Raw genomic sequence first — 20337 nt, forward strand, 5'->3', positions numbered from 1 at the left:
TAGTGATTCATGACTGTGTCAAGTGATGTATAACTGGCAGGTTTCGTGATAGCGGTAAAGTGGCACAGTCACGAAGTCATACTACTCCTGCATCTTCAAGCACTGGATTTAAACAGAAGTACACAAAGAAACCATTTTTGTTTTTTGTTTTTGCTATAATGCTAGATGCTGTATTGGCATCTTTATATTCTCGACATCAACAAAAAACAAGTAAACCCACACAGGAATGTCAGAAAAGTAATTTCAATAAAGTAAAGTTTATGGATTGCTATGTGAGACAAAATAAAAAGACATGTAACTCACAAGGTTGATATGTTACACTTCTGGCAATAATGAAAGACATCAGTACCACATGGCAGTAAATGACGATCAAAATGTGGTGAATTCGTGCCACAAACTCATGCTGAGTTACTGACCCTCTGCTAAAAGTTTAGAAACTGATGGCTTAATGGTAGAAGAAAAAAAAAAAAACAAAGCAAGGGGACTGCACATTAAAATGGTGTCAAAGAAACTGCTCTAGATTAATAACAGTCTGAATTGCTGCTAAGTTTTCTTACTAGATTTTGAAGTAGTAGACTAATAAAATGAATTGCATAATGCTTATCCTACTAAACACTGGCAAAAAACAACAGAACTTATTAAAAAAAAAAAAACTCCAGAAATCACAAAAGTAGGCTTGTTAATGAAATTGAATGACAACAATCAATATACAAAACCTAAGTTTGATGATGTAATAAATAGCAAAATTGAACAGTCAAATTGAAAAAAGCTTTCACAAAGTGATGTTAAAGAAGATCTGATACTTTAAGATATTCTAAGGGGGATTAAAAATAAAATTTTTGCCCAAATGACCATTTGGAAACCAGCTCCACTAAACTAGAACATCATGCCAAATAAACTAAAACCCAATACTCAGGACATCACCAAACAGGTCAAGTGGCAAGCTGCAGTAGTGAAGCTGGGCTTTTGACTAGGATAGAGCGTGGGCCACACTAACAGCTTCTAATGATTATGGAGCAAATAAACCTTAGTACATGTAATTGTAATCACAGCCTGACAAAGCTAGTCAGAGGAAGAGACACCCTGGTGATGTTATATCACATAAACTGGCCAGAGACATAAACGGTGGCTGTGGTATTCTGGGAGTCAATCATGACATCTGATGCATACAGCTGCACTAGTGATTTAGGTTTATCACAAAGAAAACCCATGGCCATGACTGGGCTATCACAATCAGAAATACTGTCTGCAAGGCACTGTACAGTGACTAGCTGTAATAAAATTCTCTGCACGTGCACACTTTAAAAGAACTGGGTACATGTGTGTGTAGCCTAATGCACCTGTGGTAATGGCTGTGTAGTGCAAACATCTACTGCATGGACAGGCTGAGAGCTAGATGATGGCTAGACCCAGCATGTTCAACACTTTGCTCCAACCTATGCATGTAACAAGGAAGTGCCAGGAGTCCCAGGCAAATGTGGCGCCATCTGGATTAGCATGCATAAAATTGAGATGTGCAGAACAACCTTGCTACTCTTTTCTCCACTACTGTTCAGTGACATTGTAATACAGTAAAATAAAAATGTTCAAAAAAACTTCACGCGTGAAATTCATAAATAAATACATGATGTGTATATGAATGATCTTCCCTTCACATTTTTCTGATATGTTCTGTAAAACATAATGACAAATGAATCATGCATAAAAAGGAAGCATTTTAAAGCAAATAAAGATTTCAAACTATGAAAAATAAAAGTCAATATTTTCCTTTCAGGCTTGCAACAATGTCACTGAAAACTAAATGTTACTAAAAGGATGCTCCAAACATAATGCTGCTGCTAATGCAAAGTATAAAGGGAAACTATAACAAAACCTTAAAAAAACAACTGTGGTTCTAAGTTGGCTTGTGTGCAAGATCTGTTAAAGATTTGGGACAGCCAAAACTAAATGCTATAACATACATGTTCATAAAGTGTTATGTATCGACATGTTTAAGAACAAGTCAGGAATGTGTTCTGGCAGCAGACTATTATTACTCTTCATACAGTTTCTTAACATATCTCATGAATATCAGGAATGTTTTCTAGAAAAAAATTGTATCCTTGCTGCAGAATGTTGCAAAGTTTTAAAAATCAGTATCTCAAAACTAATCATATACAATTCTCAGGGATTAAACTGCATGAAATGATTAATGTCTCCTCCTTGGCTGTCTCCTATGTTTTGTTTTGCAACCCTATTTATCACAGAGGCTGGAGACATGGAGGTGCTCCCTCTCAAGGACTGCATGGTAACTTGGTCAAAGACAAAATGCTGGGCACAAAGAAGACAAAAAGCCTCTGCCTGCTGTAAGATTTAAACACCAAACACAATCAAGTTCGCCACTGCTGAGGCAATCTATCATGTTTTATCCTCTTGTCATGATGCTAAAACGTGCCTTATGCACTCTTCACGTAGTTTATGCAGCTTTGCTCTTGGCATGGAACCTGTGTCCTTGAAAATGCTCTGAAATGTTCAATAGAAAACTCTACAAAATCCTATTTTGTATTTTGACCATCACACTGTGTCTATGTCATATTTAATATTTAGTAGGAAATCAACTGCATCACACAATTGTCTGCAACAAAATAATCTAAAGAAGAATGACTTTTCACTTAGCACAATAAAGCAGAAATGGCACAAAACATTACAAGTGACCAACAAAGTCATTTCATTTCATCTTAGATGAAAGTACATTGAGATTTTTGCCTACCTGCATGAATGTGTGACAGTTCACCACAACAGGATCATTCACCATGCCTTTAACGACATCTATTATGCTGGAGAAATCTGATGCTGCCATTAGCTTTGCTTTATTTTTTACAAAAAGTACCAATGCAACTCTTAGCAAGATCTTCCATCCTTCATAGAAAAGGCAGTCCCAGATTCTCAGAACTGTCTAGAAGAAGACCAAATAAAACCATCAACAATCGAAAGCATAATTTCTTATACGTGTATAAAAATATGCTCTTACAACAACAGCTATAATAGTTGCTTCTGTTACTGATGGTTCTATCAAGAAAACAACCAGATTTTATGAAACTTACTTCTTCTGTATCCAATATCCTGATGGCACATTTTGCATTTAGAACAGTTCAAGAATGAGGCTGATTTTCTTTGGAGCCAAACAATGAACATCATGCTACTTTTTTCTTCAACATGATACTCCAGCATTTCCCATGCAGAGTTTATGACTAAATTTGATGTAAGTGTATCATATATGACTGCAATTAATATCACGGTATCTTAACAGATGGATGCTAGTAAAATGCTTCTTATATTTTGTCAAAGCACAAGAGTCAACACTGAAACTCTGTAAATCTTAAAATGTGGCTAGAAATAATTCCACAAAAGGCATGTAGCTTCCCAGTGCAGATCAAAACATGCTAGTCAAGTAAACTAAGCATACCTCAACAGGCAGAACATCAGCATATAAACAGATAAACCACTTCATGGCAATAAGGGCCCAGGAGACACCAGCCTTGTTGAAGTGTTCATATAGATCTGGTAGTTTCCATCTGTAAAACAAGTCTTACTGGCTTAAGCTTATAAATACGAGAAAAAAAAAAAAGTTCACAGACCTACAAAAACCTATTTATAGACAAAAATGTACCCACCCCCAACACAGTGCATCTTTGTGCATGTTAAATGTGTATAACTGTATGCTAAGTGATATATGCAGATGATTCTTTGATTTGAATCAGAGTATACTGCAAAAAGAAAATAAAACTGACTGACAAACTTATTCTGCAGACATATTATCTAGGTGCCACTAAGGAACAAATGTTCATCAATTTACTGCATTAATGCACTGATAATGGCCCATCCTTACTTAATGAGTTCTCCACACAACTCCTGCTCGGCCTTGATAGCAATCATGTCTGTAGTGTAGTAATCTGCACACCATCATAAAATTAAGAACATGCAAATCCACAAAGCCATTTACATATGCTGATTCTTGCCTCCCTCCTCCCTCAAACTAAAAAAAAAAATCTAAAAGTTATCAGTATATATGAGTGCTTGGAATGTCACAATTGCAACCTAAATACTCTTGAGTCACTTTACTGTGGGGAGTGAAGTGCGTTATTGATCAGACAGTTTTAGCAATCATCCAAAGATATAATTAAGTGCTTCACATCTGTGTCACAGTAATCAATATAAGAAGCAAAATATCATTATCTGGATCGTCCTGTTTTATTTGATATTATCTGCAATTCACTAGTGTCACAACTGGCTTAGTATTTGGTTCCTTGTCTTGTGTTAAGTCATTTACAAGTTTGGTTTAGATGACTCTCTTCTATGGCCACTGCACCATGCAAAAGACAGTCATGCATTGCAAACATGTGCCTGGCTTAAAAGTGCAAATAAAAGTGGTAGAAAGATTATGAAGTAGTCACCAGGCAGAATATGACGAGCAAGTGTGTCCAGCAGCCAAAATGCCTTCTCCTCATTGCGCAGGATCAGCAAGATAAGACCAGCCACAAAGTTCAGACCCTGCAGCGCATGCCCATGCACGCACATACAAAAGCATACATTTTTTTTAAAGTGAGACTTTCAAGCACATATGCACACACTTGTAAACACAAACACTCTCACACATGCTCATCTGCATGCACACATACATATGCATGCATGTGAACACATACAGATATAGATATAATCTTTTAAAGTAAAAAAGTAAAATAAAACTTTGTAACCACACACACATGCATGCTTGAACACAGGTGTAACCTGCCACCACAGAATGAGCATTGTCAGAAATTTGAGATTTTTACAAATTGTATACTTTTAAAATGTACAGGTTTTGACCTTTCTGTTGATATTAAAGCTGTTCTTCTAGTCCTAAAATTGAGTGAGTTAAAAAGGTTTGAAGTGTGAAGTCTGTCTAATGGCACAAAGTTGATCCTAATCACCTTTCTGGGCCTCTGCTACAAAACTGTTCTGTGCGACTTAATTTAAGACTCATTTCATGGTGGTGGGTCACATTCACATGGAGACATACAGATAGGTATCTACTCTCTTAAAAGTAAAACTTTTTAAAGCATACATGCACACATATTCACACACATATGCAAATACACATTGCACACATTCATGCACATGCAAGCAAACACTGATCTACTGTTTGAAGTAAAATTTTTAGCACACGTGCACACTATGACACATGGACATGCATAAGCCTAATATCCAAGCTGTAAAAAATGAAGATGTAGAGATTATTTAAGGCATTCCAAAACAATCAATAGTCACAAGCAAGAAGACATCAACGCCATTAGTTCCAGGGTAAAGTAACACAAATTCTAAAGATAAAAATTACTCTATATGCACTGTACATTGTATACCAGACTTTCTTTTATTGTAGTTAGATCTCTCAAACAATAGCTAAATGTTTTTGCTTTAGAGATACATTTCATGCACTTTTTGTATACTAAAATGTTGATTGTTTTACAGAAGCCAGGCATCATACCTATATGTAAATGATAGCTAATATCTGAGTTTTTTTCAAAGCACACCTATCATACACATAAAACTTCTAGCAGAAATAAGGAACATATTGATTGTTTTATGGACATATGATACTGTAGCTATATGTACCTGACAGTAGCCAACATGTGGGTTGTTGAGGGCAAAGGCCATTAAGACATGCTTTAAAGGCCTCTGCAGTCCAGCTGGATCTCTTTCATTTGCAAAGTAGATGTTTTCAGGGAATGTTCTGTTGATGTCTGAAAACGTGAGAAGAATTAACAAAGGAAATATACCAGACAATACATTCACTTCACCTAATAGCACAAAGCAAAAACAAAATGTAAAACCATGTTGTATAAAAAACTTAGACAAACAAACCAATCGATCAGCCAACGCATAAACATGACATGAGACCTTACTTTGATGAGTTACTCTAAATATTCTCCATTACAACAACAGCAGTAATGATAATGATGATGACATAGAAAAGCAAGAACATAATGACTGGTACAAGATTACGCATTCCATCTCTCAACTATGTCAAATTTACTAAAGAATCAGATGCCCAAGTGCTCAAGATTACAAACACATCCTCTATCTTTCATCTCCCAATTTGAAAGTAAAAGTTCTGAAACACATGCCCACACAATTAATGATAGAATTTTGAAAAGTCAATATCTCTCGTCAGAAATACTTAACAAGTGCTACAGATATCAACAGTCCTTACACAAGATATCATTCACAACCAAGACACTCCTGTACTCAGTCTCAGCAAGAGTGACGACAAGAATCTCATAGTCTAGTATGCCTTAAAGAAGCAAATCAGTGCATCTCTCATTAAGCTTGATTTAGAAAACAATTTATCTTTCAGGAGATTATGGCAACATTAAATGCTACTACAAATGTCAGTTAATTTGCAGACGATGACTGCATATTTTAAGTTTTATACAACAAATGTACCCTCCAAAGCAATACAGTAGTTTAGCTTGGCTGGAACTGAGATAAATTATATGGTGACAACTGTTTCTTGATGTAAGTGGAGCCTGACAACAGGAAGGATGGCTCAAGAAACAAACTTTTCTAAGATACCAGGGAAGTGTGGTAACAAAGATATGGGAGATAACCATATAAATGTGGTTACGGCAATGCCTCCTAACCTAGAACAGCTTCTGGAATAAGACATTGTGGATCTGCAAGTTTACATTTAATTACCTGGGTCTTCTCCACAATAACAAGACATAATCAGTCTCTAGCACAGTATATAGCAATGCTTCTGTCTACTTATCTAGCACAATATATAGCAGTAACTATGCCTATTTACCTAATACAATACATAGTAGTAGCTCTGCCTACTTACCTAGCACAATACATAGAGTAATTCTGCCTACTTACCAAGCATAATGCTTTCGGTGATGGAACTGTCCAGATACTGACTCCTCAGCTGTTTATAAAGGCCAGGCTCATCTCGCATGCGTTCAGCAGCTCCACTTACTTCCATCCATACCTAACATGGTAAATAAAATAAACACCATGCAGGTAGATATTTCATAAATCAGTCCAACTCTTTTTAAAATTAAAAAAAAAAAAAACTGTCAGAATTTTTTTTTCACCTTCCACTTAAAATTTTCACACAGAATCTGATGCTTTTTAAAAGATTTCTTTTTATGCTGCTGAAACCCCCATCAAACAAGAAATAATAGTGTATTTAGAGGCCTCATTAGTTTGAAAATACAAAAATAGGATAAGGAGTACTGCAAAGCTGAAGAATGACGGCCATTACATCAAGGCTATCCACAGCAGGGGATGTGTGGTTGTGTGTGTGTGTGCATATGCAAAGAACACTTTAAAACAGTATGCTACTCACCAGCGGTCGATGTTCACTAGGAATGCCTTTTCGACAAAATCTCTTCACTGCAATTTATAAAATGAGGAACAAAAATCATTATTTAAGTGGTTAATGATAAGAACTAAACACAAAAAGGAATAACACAAGCATGAAAGACTTAGTGCTAACTGACAGAAGTAACGAGGGTAAGACCAAAGTGAATTGCTTAAAATAAAATTAAAAGGCTATCATCAATTTCACGATTTTCGGAGCACACATGCACCGACATCAACAGACGCACAACTTCTTATTAAAACAAATCATTATCTTCTTTATTCCTTGTGTACTGACAGGCTTTGCACCTTACCAGATGAACAGAGGTCATAGGTCACATGCTGGTTCACTGTCAGTTCTTATTTGTATATCTTTCATGCATTTCTCTTCACACCACAAAGAAGGTTTGAGAATGCTAAGGACTTCTACACTCACTATCATCTGTTTCGCAAAGAAGTAAGCTTCACTTACACTTCAATGACTTGATAACAGTATCCTTCCCAACCACCAAGGGGCGCCATCTGGCAGCTCTTCTGGCTAGCACCAAAAAATATCTAGACATAAACTCCTCATATGTCTTTTCGTCAAAATCTTCTGATCTTTCAAATCCATAGGGATCCAACTTTCTGGAGAAATAATTTTATTCAGTTAGACGCTGAGTGCTAAATGCATGCAGTAAAGTCTGTTGCATAACTTGTTATCTTTATAAAGAATAAATTTACTTTTGAAACAAGTTCCCTCAACATTAAATGGGTCATCTTGTCGATGCTGCTACAAGCTGAAATTTTTCAAACTTGTGATGAAACATGGTCAGAATAAGGTGGAGGATTTGCTGTGGTTTAGTTTTTGACATCCTTGGATCTCTTACTAAACCACTCTCAGAACTCAACAACTGTAATCATGGTTTGACTAAAAACTGCGTATTGTGACAACACAAATAAATATCACAATACTATGTTAATGTTCATATACTTCACAATGTTCTTGTACAGAAAACAACAATAATAATAATTTCATTTGTATCATGCCATATCCCAGCCCTATGGGTGATCTCAGTATAAACTGACAATTTATGCAGAATAACAAAAAATTGGTCACATCTGACTATGACTATTATTAAATTCTATATAAAATCGTCTGTGAAGTGCTAGCTCATGTAGCTTTGCATCATATACTAAAGAAACACACACAAACTATATGTGTCAGAACACATACTTGCCAATCAGGTAATGATTTAAGTCTGCCATAAAACCTTTTGCAGCAAGTACTTTATGACACCAGCACCCAGAAGTCCTGTCTATTTTCTGAAGATGTTTGCACTAGATATGTAAAGCTACAGCATAGTTTTATGCACACAATAAGATGAGCTGTACTGCGTAGGCAAACTGCACCCCAATGGTGAGCTTTCTACTGGCTATGAAATCAAATGTAGTGAACATCTGTTTCCAGCCCCCTGCTGCAGCTGACAGAGGCCATGAAATACAATGAATCAATTGTTGTTGAACTGCTTGCGTCAATAGCGTCAAGCCTGGACTTTCACCAATCAGGATGCATTCAAATATGAATTGACTGTCATCAGAAAGGAATGGCAATTATCTATTACACATTGCTTGCACTAAAGGCTTTATATAGTCAGCATATGTTTAAACTGCAGATGTTGCTGGAGTTGTAGATAAGAAAATTTACATAAGACATACACAGTAAGAGGATGTAACTGGATAAAACTGGGCTCACAAGTTTAAGACTTTCTCATATGAGATGCAGTCAGACTGCTTGAAGCTTGATTCATAGGGACATTCCCGACAGATGGCTCAAATACTCCATGGAATGTTCTAGTCTCTGTACCATATGGTGCACTGCATGTGATAACTACATGAGCATATTGCTCAACCACAAGAAATTGGAAGAGCTTATCGCTTGGTTAAAAAAGATCAAAAACAAGTTTAAATTCTAATAAAATAAACGTAGTTTTAAATGTTCACGCACATCTTGATTTGCTTAGGAAATATATACACAGGAAAGAAATTTGTATATACATGGATAAATTTGTTAAAATGGAGGTGGGATAGTGGTGTCCATGTAAATGTATGCTTGTATATAATTTTCGTTAATCTGTTGAGTAAAAATTAGATTATGTTTAGCTAGTTTGGTAATGTCTGGGTTAGAAAACTGTGCATTATTATAAAGGGAGGGTTGTATGCCCTATATTGCTTCAACCACTTATGACACAGGAATTGATAAGGGGATGATAAAGAAGGGCAAGTCTAACAACTGCTGTGACAAGCATCAAGGCAGTCATAAAAAAAATTCCTTATGTCTTCTTAAATGTGTACCAAAGTGACATTTCTGCATTCAGAAAATTGTTTAACAATCACACAATTGTAAAAATTTATGAATCCAAAAACTGTTATTACAGAAATGGTCTTTGTAAGGAAAAGGATGTTACATACATGGCAGAGATTGATTATGTGCAAGTGTGAAAGTGTTATGTGAAGAAACAGACACTATTCCCCTTTCTGCAACAAATGCCTGCATATTTCATTCATCTTTAATTTAAATGATGCTCTGTCTGACATAGCCCAAAATTGTCTGTTATTTGTAAGAGTTCAATTGTCAATTTTTATTATCACAATATTGTAGTATTGTTTCTGGTTAAATCTGAGCTATCTTGGTAAACTGTTTTCATCATTAAACAAAAGCATTAGCAAGGCTGATTGACTGCCAAAGGCCACCTCTTAATACCAGATGATTTCAGACCCAACTGTACTAGCTTTCATGATGCTAGTATATATATAATTATGGCCACTTGGGTGATAAGGCTATAATGCAAGAGATATATTTTTTACATGGATTGTTTCAGGATAGATTAATATCTCCACATTATCCTTGTTTACACATATTACAAAAAAACGTTAAAACACTTCCTTTCCATGATAGTAGCAATACTTTACAGGGTAGGTCAGATCTAAAAATAGCTACATGAGTTATATACACCAGATCAGGTATAAATCCCCAAACCCAACCTTGTACAATGCAAATTCAATTTTATTGTATCGTCAGAATCTAAAGCATTTCGAAAAATGTATTTAAAGAGAGGGAAAATGGAAGTTTCAAAATGATACATTCACAATATATCGTTAACACGCTGCGGGATCAAAGTGTCAGGCGACAGTTTCGTCTGCTGTGGTGTAGAACAGATTATTTGTACCTAATTCTTTATCCAAGATCAGACTTACCCATGTCCAAGTTTACCAGTACTTGTTTTGAATGCCATTATTAGCTCGTTTTGAGGGCTTTGTTATCTACATCCAGTACACAACTGCACCTATTAATTACTTAATTGCTCAATTGTTTGTTCCCGCCCCATTCCGTATCGCTGTAGCGCGGCGACATGACTCGACCACGTGTTTATCTTCCGCACAAGAGAGTTCCCATTCGTTTATCGAAGTGTTCACTAAAGCATTACACAACAACAATTCAACAAACGTGAGCTTTCAACTCTGTATCTAAGCGCTGCAGAAGATGCACATTGCATCAAAATTTAAGTTTATTCAATCGCATGTATATATAAACTCATATTAATATTGATTAATAAATAGCGAGATGTCATGGCGTCGCATCACCATGACCAAGGCTGCTGTGAATCTGCTACAGTATCGTCTGTTAATCAGACAATGGATGAAATGAACTTTGAACGTGGCCTTTGGTCAGCAGCTCTTTCAGGGGAGATAGATGAGCTAGAAAGGCGACTAGCCACACGGCGCTGACGTAAATGCAAGAGACAAATCAGGTTATACTGCTTTGGTAAGGTCAATGAATATGTCGTCTGCTATCATTCCTCTCATGTCAGCAGACTTTTATCCAGTTTGGAGGATGCCATTATTCTCATGTGTCCCGAATAGATGTTGGTTCGCATTCATACATCAAATCGGTTGTGCTTTGCGCGTGTGTTTCTTTATTTGAAAATGTCAACGACAGTAGTTTATGGATATCATGAAAATTAAAGATCGTGGGTAAGAAATGAGTAAATTATCATTTGTTCCTTCGTGCACTGTGCAAAAACGAGGAGTAGAACTAAATTCAAATTTATAAAGATGGGTTTTTTTTTATAGTTTTTTGAGTAAATGGCTGGGAAAAAAGGAGTCCATAAGATTGTGCTTGACAAAGGTAACACTAGGAAAAGTGGATCTATCATTTATTTCTAGGTGTATTCAAGCATTCAGGAATTTTTATTTCTATATTTATTATGTTTATACTGATGCTTGGAATGGCAATAATTGCATTAACAGCTATCCTAACAACACTGGCAAGCATCCTCCCATCATGCTTACAAAACTGTGATTTTTATAAACAATTGAACCAGAAGTTGATGAGTATAGATGTTAGTGTTGTACAGAAATGTTAAATTTCTTGAACAGCACTATGCTGCAAGAAGTGGCCACCGTGACGTGTGTTGTCTCCTGTTGAACCATGGAGCTGAGGTAAATGCAACTACCACAGCAGGATCTGCAACTCCTTTGCATCGTGCAGCATATATGGGCCATGCAGACATTGTACAGTTATTGTTGAGTCATGGAGCCAACCCACACTTGACAGACTCTGATGGTATGACAGCACTGCATAAGGTACAGTCTTTTGACAACATAAAGCATATTTGGCTGCACACTTTTGCTAGAAATTAGAGGAGGTGCATTAACTATTTAGATTGCTTGTTAAAGTGAACTCCATAATCTAGATGCAATAGACCTTTTATTGCATCCATTTTGCATAGCATATGTGAGGGGTGTTTATTTTTAATTGTCTCTGTTCTTGTAAAAGTTTGCTTTTATATGTGTTTGTGTGTGTGCATGCATATGCAATGAATACACGAATGCATAAATTGATATGTGTGTTTCCAGGCAACAGATAGAGTCACTTTCAGACTGTTGATATTCTTGTGAAGGCTGCCCCAGACACAGCTAAAATGAGTGACAAAAAAGGCAGGAAACCTTTGGAAATGACCAGCTCTGTAAAGGTCAAGACTATGCTTAGTTAATTCATTGTGCTCACAGCTTCATTATTTAGTTTAGTGCCACTGCTAAATAAGTGTCTGCTTGTGGGATATCCATCAATTAGCTCTGTACACTTTTTAGAGTGAGCAGTCTTAAGGATTACAACTATTATGGTATCATATCCTAGTACTTGTGGCCATGGGAGCAGTCCACTGCAAGTAGATCAGTGTCTTCAAGGTGTGGTATGAGGAGTAGAATCTAGCATTGTTCCTCCATCACCTTTGGCCTTACCTAAAATATCAGGTGCTCATTGAAAGTGTTGGGGTCTTGATTGTATGATCTTTTGCACCAAAGTCACGGATGCTACCCATGTGACCAAAGCACTTAACTCTTTATCTTTAAGACGTCCGGGCCTACCCAAGTAGGAACTGGTAACCTTGTGAATGTGGATCAAGAAGACTAGCTTCACTGTAGAGCTCTGGATTTCAAAATGAAGCTCATTGGAACTTCCTGGGAGAAGATGACGTATCTCTTTGTAGACAAAAAACTTTGTATTCAAAGCTGAAGACCCCTGGTACATCCTGTAAGAAGCATGCTGGACAACCAAGACACAAAAGAGATACAAACTTTATGTTTACTCATGTGTATGTGTGTGTGAGTGAGTGAGTGAGAGAGAGAGAGAGAGTGGGAATATTTGCACATAAATACATATATGGGTTTTTATGCATGAATGTGTATTCTGTTTTGGCGTAAGCACATTTGTTTAATTAGCATAAAAGTGGTGGACTAAAAAAAGTGACCACACTCTTTTATTGACTTTTTTAAGATGGTTAAAAAAAAAGTCCCAAGACTGCATGGGTATTCATTGTGCTTTGATATTTTACTAAAGTACCCATTAACATCTACATCACCTTTTCAAATAAGTTTCGAACATTCATACGTGCTTATGCCTGTGCGCGCGCATGATGATGTTTAAAAGATTATTTTATAAGAAAATTGTTTCCACTTAAAAGTTATTTTGCACTGCGTGGATGGAAGAAGTGACGAAGTTCTACCACTGCCCCTGTCTCAGGGGACGGTACTCGCTATCGATAAAATTATGAGTTTTATTTCCCTTCGAACAAGTGTTGCTACAGGAGCTCCGTATTTTAAACTAGCATTTGCAGCAGAAACTGTGGGGGGAAAATTATTCAGCCCGAAAGAGATTATATAGTCTGGTTGACTGTTGTCCGACAGACAGGGGTAAATCGCTTATTTGAATTCTCCCTGCGATACAGTTGTTGATGTTTGCATAATTATAGTGGAATGCGGATTTGTGCGTAAAATCAACAACAGCCAGTCTACCTAGGTTCGTCTGAGGATTAGAGATGTCAGTGAGCGATGACGAAGCAATCAATCATATTTTAAAATTATTTTTAAGCTAACTGCTTTGTGTTAACTCCCAGCAGGTAACGCTGACGAGCTCATGGCCCATGCTTGGCAGATTTCACATGGCGTCAACATCTGAAGTTGTGGACTGGATGGTCGGATCTTACAAAGACAACCCATTTAAGTAAAGTAAAGCAAACATTTAGATTTTCAAAACACAGATTTCTTTATCATGTATGTTCCTTTTTTTCTCCAACTCTACAAATATCTTGCACTAATTACCTTGTTAAAAAATTCACTGCACTAGATTTTAAAGAATTCTTGTATACACACAGTTCACTCATACAAAGAACACTGGATAACCTGAGAAGAATCGTTTATTAAAACCAATAAATACAAGGAAGTGCATAAAATTGCAGCAAAAGTATTGTCACCAGAAATTCAGTTTTTAGAAACTGGGGGAAAAGTGGCGTAAACACCTTTGACCTCCTCCACCTGGTGACCAGAGGTCTAACTGAATCGTATCGCAACCGGAACACAACCTTGAGTGACTAATAAGGCTGAAACCACTACACAGAGTGAAGTATCGGCGATAACAGGCATAGATATCAGAAAGGTGAAGTGTACGATAGTTCAGTGACCTCAAACTACAGTTCAAAGAATAGTAACAGCGGTTGTAGACTGACGTCCAGGGGCAGCTTGATCAGTCACGTGGGATGGGGCAGAAAAAGTAGAAGGAAAGGACTAAAAGGGAATGGAGAGGAAAAGAAACATAAAGGTTCAAAAGTGAACAGGCGGGTGGAGGATAGTGCAGCATAAGAGAAGGGAAAGATACGGAAGTAGGGGTCTGTACAAAGCATTGAAAACCCAGCTCCGTGAGACGAATCGTGGCACATTAGTCAAAATGGTGGTTCTGTTGAAGGCAGTGTTTAGCGATCAGAGAAAACTACTTATTTCTACAGCCACTTTTAAGAGCAATATTGGGGCTGCTTTTATCGTTCCATCATTGTATAGATATCAGTCTGGTTGCCATTGTCAGTCGGTATCGGGCTGTTTGTCTGAGTGCGTTGGCGTGGCTGTTTGAGAGCTCAGTCGGGGCTTAGAGGCAATTTGTCGCGACATGGTTCTTGTTCATTTTCTTTTTTCCCTACAAGTAATTGCCTCTTTATGGCGCCGTATGCACCAACCATCAGCTGGAAAGGCTTGTTTGGCTGATTGTTAGCCTCGCGGTAGTCATGTTTGCCAATGATGTGTTCGATTCCCTGGCCAGTCACAGTTAGCATAGTGTAGGTCTGACTCTTGGATCCAATAGGAAACGGACTTTCTCCACAGGATGGCACTTAGTTCATCAGTTTTTTCGTTTCTTTATGTCTGCATATTACCATTTCCTTTCCCATCTCTGTTTAATAATAATAATAATAATAATAATAATAATAATAATAATAATAATAATAATGTTTTTAGTTTAAAATATATTTATCCCTCACATGCTTCACAACGGAAACTCCGAGCATTTAAACATTTAAAATACAGCAAAATCACAGGGTTAAAGGACCAAGAAAGACAAGCAGATCAACTATTTCCACTGACCACAACAACAGCGTATTCTTGAAGTTCGGTTGAGATGTGTTGTTGCCTATATTTCAGTAGTTTTCATCATCCGACACAGCCTAACTGGACTGAGCTTTCCTTAAAGGTGACAAAATGGCAACCTTGAGGACCAGTGACAGTCAGGGTATAAATGGTGTGTTTGTGTGTGTGTGTGCTGGCATTGCTAGCAAAACAAAGCAGTTGAAAAAAGACTAAACAATGCAGCTAAAGGACCGGTGATGTGGTGGTGGTGGTTGAAGAGCATCCCCAGCGAAACAGAAAGAACTCGCTTCCTCTTGTTGGGAAGCAAATGCTTTAGCAGGCCAGGGACATAATTGAGTATTGATCCTGGAGGCAAAGTGTAGTCTATGCTGATGCTTGCAGACGTGGTGTGCGTTACTAAAGAAATTCGCTTCAGTTACTAGCCGGGTGGGAGTGGAGGGTGCGGTACATAGCAAGACCACGACCAACAAAAAGCACTTCGATAATATAAATAAAGTTGGCCTGATTAGCATCTTGCCCACCTGCATGCAGGCTGTGCTTTATATTAAATAAATTGCATTGTTATTGTTACATTGACTGGTACACTAATAATCCACTTCACAGTGGGATAGAAGTAATTAGGGGAATTTCTAAATTTTTATAGAGACGCACAAAAAGAATCAACCCGCGACCGGTTTGTGATCGTGACCACCACTCACTCCCAAACACCTCAACTTGTGACTGTCTATCAAAAGAAGAACTGTAAATTTAGAAAAGAGGCTAAAGGAGCCACTTATGTTGGCTGGATACAACCATTGTCTTGAAATACAGCCGAACACACCTCTGGTCTTTCTAGACATTTTTCCCCTCAGCGGTCTTGTAATGTTAATTATCTCCCATGAAAGCCTGCAAGAAACCTGTGCCTGCTTGCATCACCATTCCTACTTCTTTCCGCATACAAAGAGCCTGAAGCATCAGTGTAAATTCCTTCAAGATGGATGGCCACCTGTATGGTGACAAGACTTCACAGTCCTGATGCAGGACTGCCCTGGGATGCAGCAAATCGGTTTAGTTGAAGCCAACGGCAGTCGAATGACAGGTACAGGGATCACCTGTATATTTGCCATGAGGGTGTGTGCTGGCCAAACCAGATGAAAACCTAGGCTTACAAACTGTTGGCTTTTAAAGACCAGAGAACGAATCAACTGCGAAAAGAAATAATCTTGGACGGCTGCTTCTGTATTATTATTAGCGTTTAAATATTTTTAGTGTTTGATTTTCATTTATTCAGTTTTTATGGTTATTATAGATCTAATAATTATTTCTTGTGCGCGTGTCCCCTATAGGGACAGGGGTGTTTTGGGACAGGGGTGTTTTCAAGGAAATATTAAAAAGAGATACGGATACAAGTGTCTGTGGAGCAGACCATCAGCTTCAAGTACTACAGAGTCAAATATCTCTGAAATAACTATACATATCACAATAACTACATCACATACAATGTCTTTTGTTAGGGCATCACAACCTGAAATAAGCAGAAGTAGAAAACAATTTTAACGAAGTGGTGCTGAAATACAACACTTTGTAGCGGGATTATTTGACTTAAGGGAGTCACCCATAACCAGAAAGTTGACTTGTTTCCCCTCCCCTTTGTCATTCTGCTCCAAGCAGCAAAAACAAATTTTATTAAAGCTTTCTGTTGCATGCCGTCTGTTGCTTCAGTGGCGACTGTAAATCGCGAATAGTGATTCAGAGTATGTCACCTTCATGCAGCCGGCCCCAGACTAGTTTCTGCTCTCTCGAGACAAACCGGTTTTAAAGGAGGCTCTGATTTCACTTCTGATACTTTCATCCCCAACAAGTTCATTCAGTTTCCAGTTCCTGAGTGCAATTACAGCTAAGTGTGTCCTGCAAAGTTTGCTGTACTAGCGGTGTGCTTTCAAAGATAAATAAAAATAAATAAATTATTGATGAGCGTGTGCTATCTTAGCTGATACCTTATATTAAAGGCTAACCAGTCTGTACAATTATTTCAAATTAATTTAAATAGTGTAATTCTCGAAATCTGAAAATACAGAAAATGCTCGCCTCGTTATCAAGTGTTCCAAGCTTTCTCATCGGTTCCGGCTTGCAGTAACATCAGAATTTATAAATCCCATCAGTTTAATTTTCTGTTGGACTCGGTTTGATTGTTAAGAGAGAAAATAGTTTGTTTCATCTGTTGACATCTGGTTCTCTTTCACTGTATCGATACTTAGTGATTGAAGGGTTGTCACCATTGTTATATACCAGGGTACACTCAACACGATTTCCTCTCTTGTTCAGGTCGATCTTTTCGTTTATATTGTTTTTCTGTCGAGGTCGAGCATTCAGATTTCAACAAGTATTTTATGTCATTTATGAAATGTTTGTATGCTGTCTGTCGGCGCTGATATTATAACAGGATGGGGTACAGGGCGGCTCGGTTACAATATAGAAAAGTAGGTTTCTCATCTGCTGTTGTTAATTCAGTGTACACTACTTCTTTACTGATGCAGGCCAATCAGTGTACACCTTTATAAACTGAAATCGGTCAATCAGTGTACACTTTTTCCAGCTGATGTAGGTCAGTCAGTGTACACAACAATATTTCCTCGGACAAGAACGTACACAGTATCGAAGTTATCTTCTTACTGTCTCATACTCATCACAGATTTCTTTCTTCGGACAATCGGACTATTCCAAAATGTACTCGACATCTGACACATTCTTCTTGATGTCTCCCGTTCCTGATTCAAGTAAATCATTTCTCGACTCTCGAGTATCACCCTCAGTCCTAAAGCAACAGTAAGTTAAATTATGATTGGTAGTGCCACACAAACGGGCCACAATCCACTTTTGTACTTGTAATGTTTGTAATGGGTTTGCTTGCCACACTTTCTTGAGGATTCGATGTCGTCACAAAACGAGAAACACAGCACTAGGTAACAGTGAACATCAACGAAACCCATCTATTTACATCATAGATGGGATGGGGAGACAATCACGCCTTTGATGATGTTTACAACGACGTGAAGCAGGGATGAGGAAACATCTCCACTGATGGGCATTGATAGTCTATCATGCTGTTCTCCTGTCACCCTGCACGCTGCTTATTACAAACCTGGTTGGAAAGCACATCTCTTTGTATTTTCTTGGCCTCGCAAATGTATTGTCTCACACATGGAGAGTGCGATTTTAAATTTTCATGACATTTCTTCTGGAAGTGGCGATGTGAGAATGATCACATTTGCAACAATTTCCCAGGTTGAGCACTGGAAGTCAGACAAAGGACCGAAGTGCATGAGGTCAGCCAGAAAAGGATGATTGAATGATAGAGAACCTCTTTCCTGTCCAAGTCTGGGACTACAGCATGTCTGACCATCCCCCATGGAAGTCTTATCCTTTGATTGTGCTGTGTGTTCCTACGTCGTGATTATTTCGGTTATTTACTTGACTCTTTCACGACTCAATTCCTCATCCCCCTAACAATCCACTGTGGATACGGATTCAAAAGCAGCATTATTCGTTGAGTTGTCCTGAAACGGCGTCTGCTACGTCTTGTGATGGAAGGAAAACCTACTGCAACAAGCTGTTTAGTCCCCCAAACACATTCTGAGATTCCTTCCTTCGGCCTTTTGCAACACCAGTAAAGCTTGTAGGGGGAGTTAGGGAGGAGTCATGCAAAGAATGAAACTCGCAGTAGGCTAGTTCCTCCTACCCCCGATTTTGCTCTTTGGTGTTTTCTTTCTTTCTTGTACACTATTTTCCAGATGCGAACCGTAACCCTTTCGTGAAAATCATTTTTAAAAACAAAATGACAACGTTATATTATTTCTTATCACTAGGGTGGACTGGGGTGAGGAGATAGACGTTCTGTCAGCATCATCAAATTTTTCATCAAGTCCAGAATCATCTAGAAGTCCAGAGGCTTCTTCCTGAAAACCTCCTTGGGTGTGTCGCAAGGATGTCCCTGGAGTTAACGCCCTTGGAGCGTCACGAGAGGGAAGGTGATGACAACAGGATTCCTTCACAGAAGAATGCCAACAAGGGGAATCGAACTATCATGACAATTCTTAGACACCCGAAACGAACCGCACCATGGGCGGCCGGGTAGAGGAATAGTGTGGGAAGGGGTAAGGTAGGGCTACTGCACCTGACGTCATCATCCTACGCCGCCTCCCGCTGCAACGTCACGACACCACGTCACAGAGTCCCAGCGCCAGCGTGACCCCCGCCACGAGCAGAGTTCGTGACCCGAGACCGAACGCCTCTGCGGCGGACTTTTCCGGTCCCTCGATGCAGCGCTTGTAGAAGAAGCCGTCCATCTCGCGACAGAAGGAGTGAGGGTTGCAGCAGTCCTCGCGTCGCGTGCACGTGCCCCAGTACTTGGCGCAGCACGTGTGGTTGGTGCCGCACACCAGGCGCTCCTCGCAGTGGTGAGTGTAGAGGCAGCGCTCGTGCAGCGAGCAGCGCGTGCAGCGGGCGTTAGTGCCGGGATGTGACTGCACGCACTTGAAGGAGCAACACTCCGCATCCCGCTCGCAGCCCTCGTTGCTGAACTTGCAGTTGAATGCTGGCGGACACACAAAAAAAGAAGAGGGTACAGGTGAGTGGGTTGACAGGTAGGCACAACAGACACTGACAAACAGATAAATGTGTTTGAGACACCTGATAAATGGACATGAATCTAGATGATAGAATAATCGGAAACCACAAGGTGGGAGGTAGGGGAGAAATTGGTGTTTAACTCCGAGTCAGCAACAAAGACTATATCACGGCAAGGCAGCAAGCCCTGTAAACAAATAAAACATTTAGAGAAGAACAGCGTGCGTGAGACGAGAACTGAACCCAGGACAGCCAATCTTCACTGTATTGGTGACACACTCTGACAATTGCGTCACCAGAAGTCACAGGGCAAACAGAGAACTCGCAGGACAAATAAGCAGAACTCACAGAACAAGCAGGCAGAAGGACTAACAAGCAGAAGTCACGGACAAGCAGACA

The 20337-nt window shown here is 38.7% G+C and overlaps 2 protein-coding genes and 1 long non-coding RNA gene across 5 annotated transcripts in view; 1 reads left to right on the forward strand and 2 right to left on the reverse strand.

Moving 5' to 3' along the window:
• Positions 1-646: 646 nt before the first annotated feature.
• LOC112554918 (growth hormone-regulated TBC protein 1-A-like) lies at positions 647-10785 on the reverse strand. 3 transcript variants are annotated; one of them, XM_025222986.1, is made up of 10 exons: positions 10618-10785; positions 7853-8007; positions 7367-7413; positions 6895-7006; positions 5632-5759; positions 4434-4530; positions 3869-3932; positions 3446-3554; positions 2750-2935; positions 647-2502 (listed from the first exon to the last, which is right to left on the reverse strand). In XM_025222986.1, exons 1-10 carry the CDS (start codon positions 10653-10655, stop codon positions 2416-2418), a joined length of 1023 nt encoding a protein of 340 aa, XP_025078771.1. In that variant the 5' UTR covers positions 10656-10785; the 3' UTR covers positions 647-2415. The 3 variants fall into 3 exon arrangements, with proteins under 3 accessions (XP_025078771.1, XP_025078772.1, XP_025078773.1); XM_025222987.1 differs by lacking the exon at positions 10618-10785 and adding an exon at positions 8597-10593; XM_025222988.1 differs by lacking the exon at positions 10618-10785 and adding an exon at positions 8601-10592.
• Positions 10786-10806: 21 nt separating this feature from the next.
• Positions 10807-13274, forward strand: LOC112554921 (ankyrin repeat domain-containing protein 39-like). The gene is given in 4 exon segments (XM_025222991.1): positions 10807-11136; positions 11138-11185; positions 11800-12006; positions 12280-13274. Coding segments are annotated over 4 exon segments (444 nt in total). The 5' UTR covers positions 10807-10989; the 3' UTR covers positions 12322-13274.
• An 825-nt stretch (positions 13275-14099) lies between these two features.
• Positions 14100-20337, reverse strand: part of LOC112554922 — a 33582-nt gene continuing 27344 nt past the window's right edge. The window contains exon 3 of the long non-coding RNA XR_003097348.1: positions 14100-19906. This is a non-coding gene — a long non-coding RNA (uncharacterized LOC112554922). The remainder of the gene's footprint in view (positions 19907-20337) is intronic.

The sequence above is a fragment of the Pomacea canaliculata genome, linkage group LG14 (genome assembly GCF_003073045.1).
Source record: "Pomacea canaliculata isolate SZHN2017 linkage group LG14, ASM307304v1, whole genome shotgun sequence".
Classification (NCBI taxonomy): Eukaryota; Metazoa; Mollusca; class Gastropoda; order Architaenioglossa; family Ampullariidae; genus Pomacea; species Pomacea canaliculata.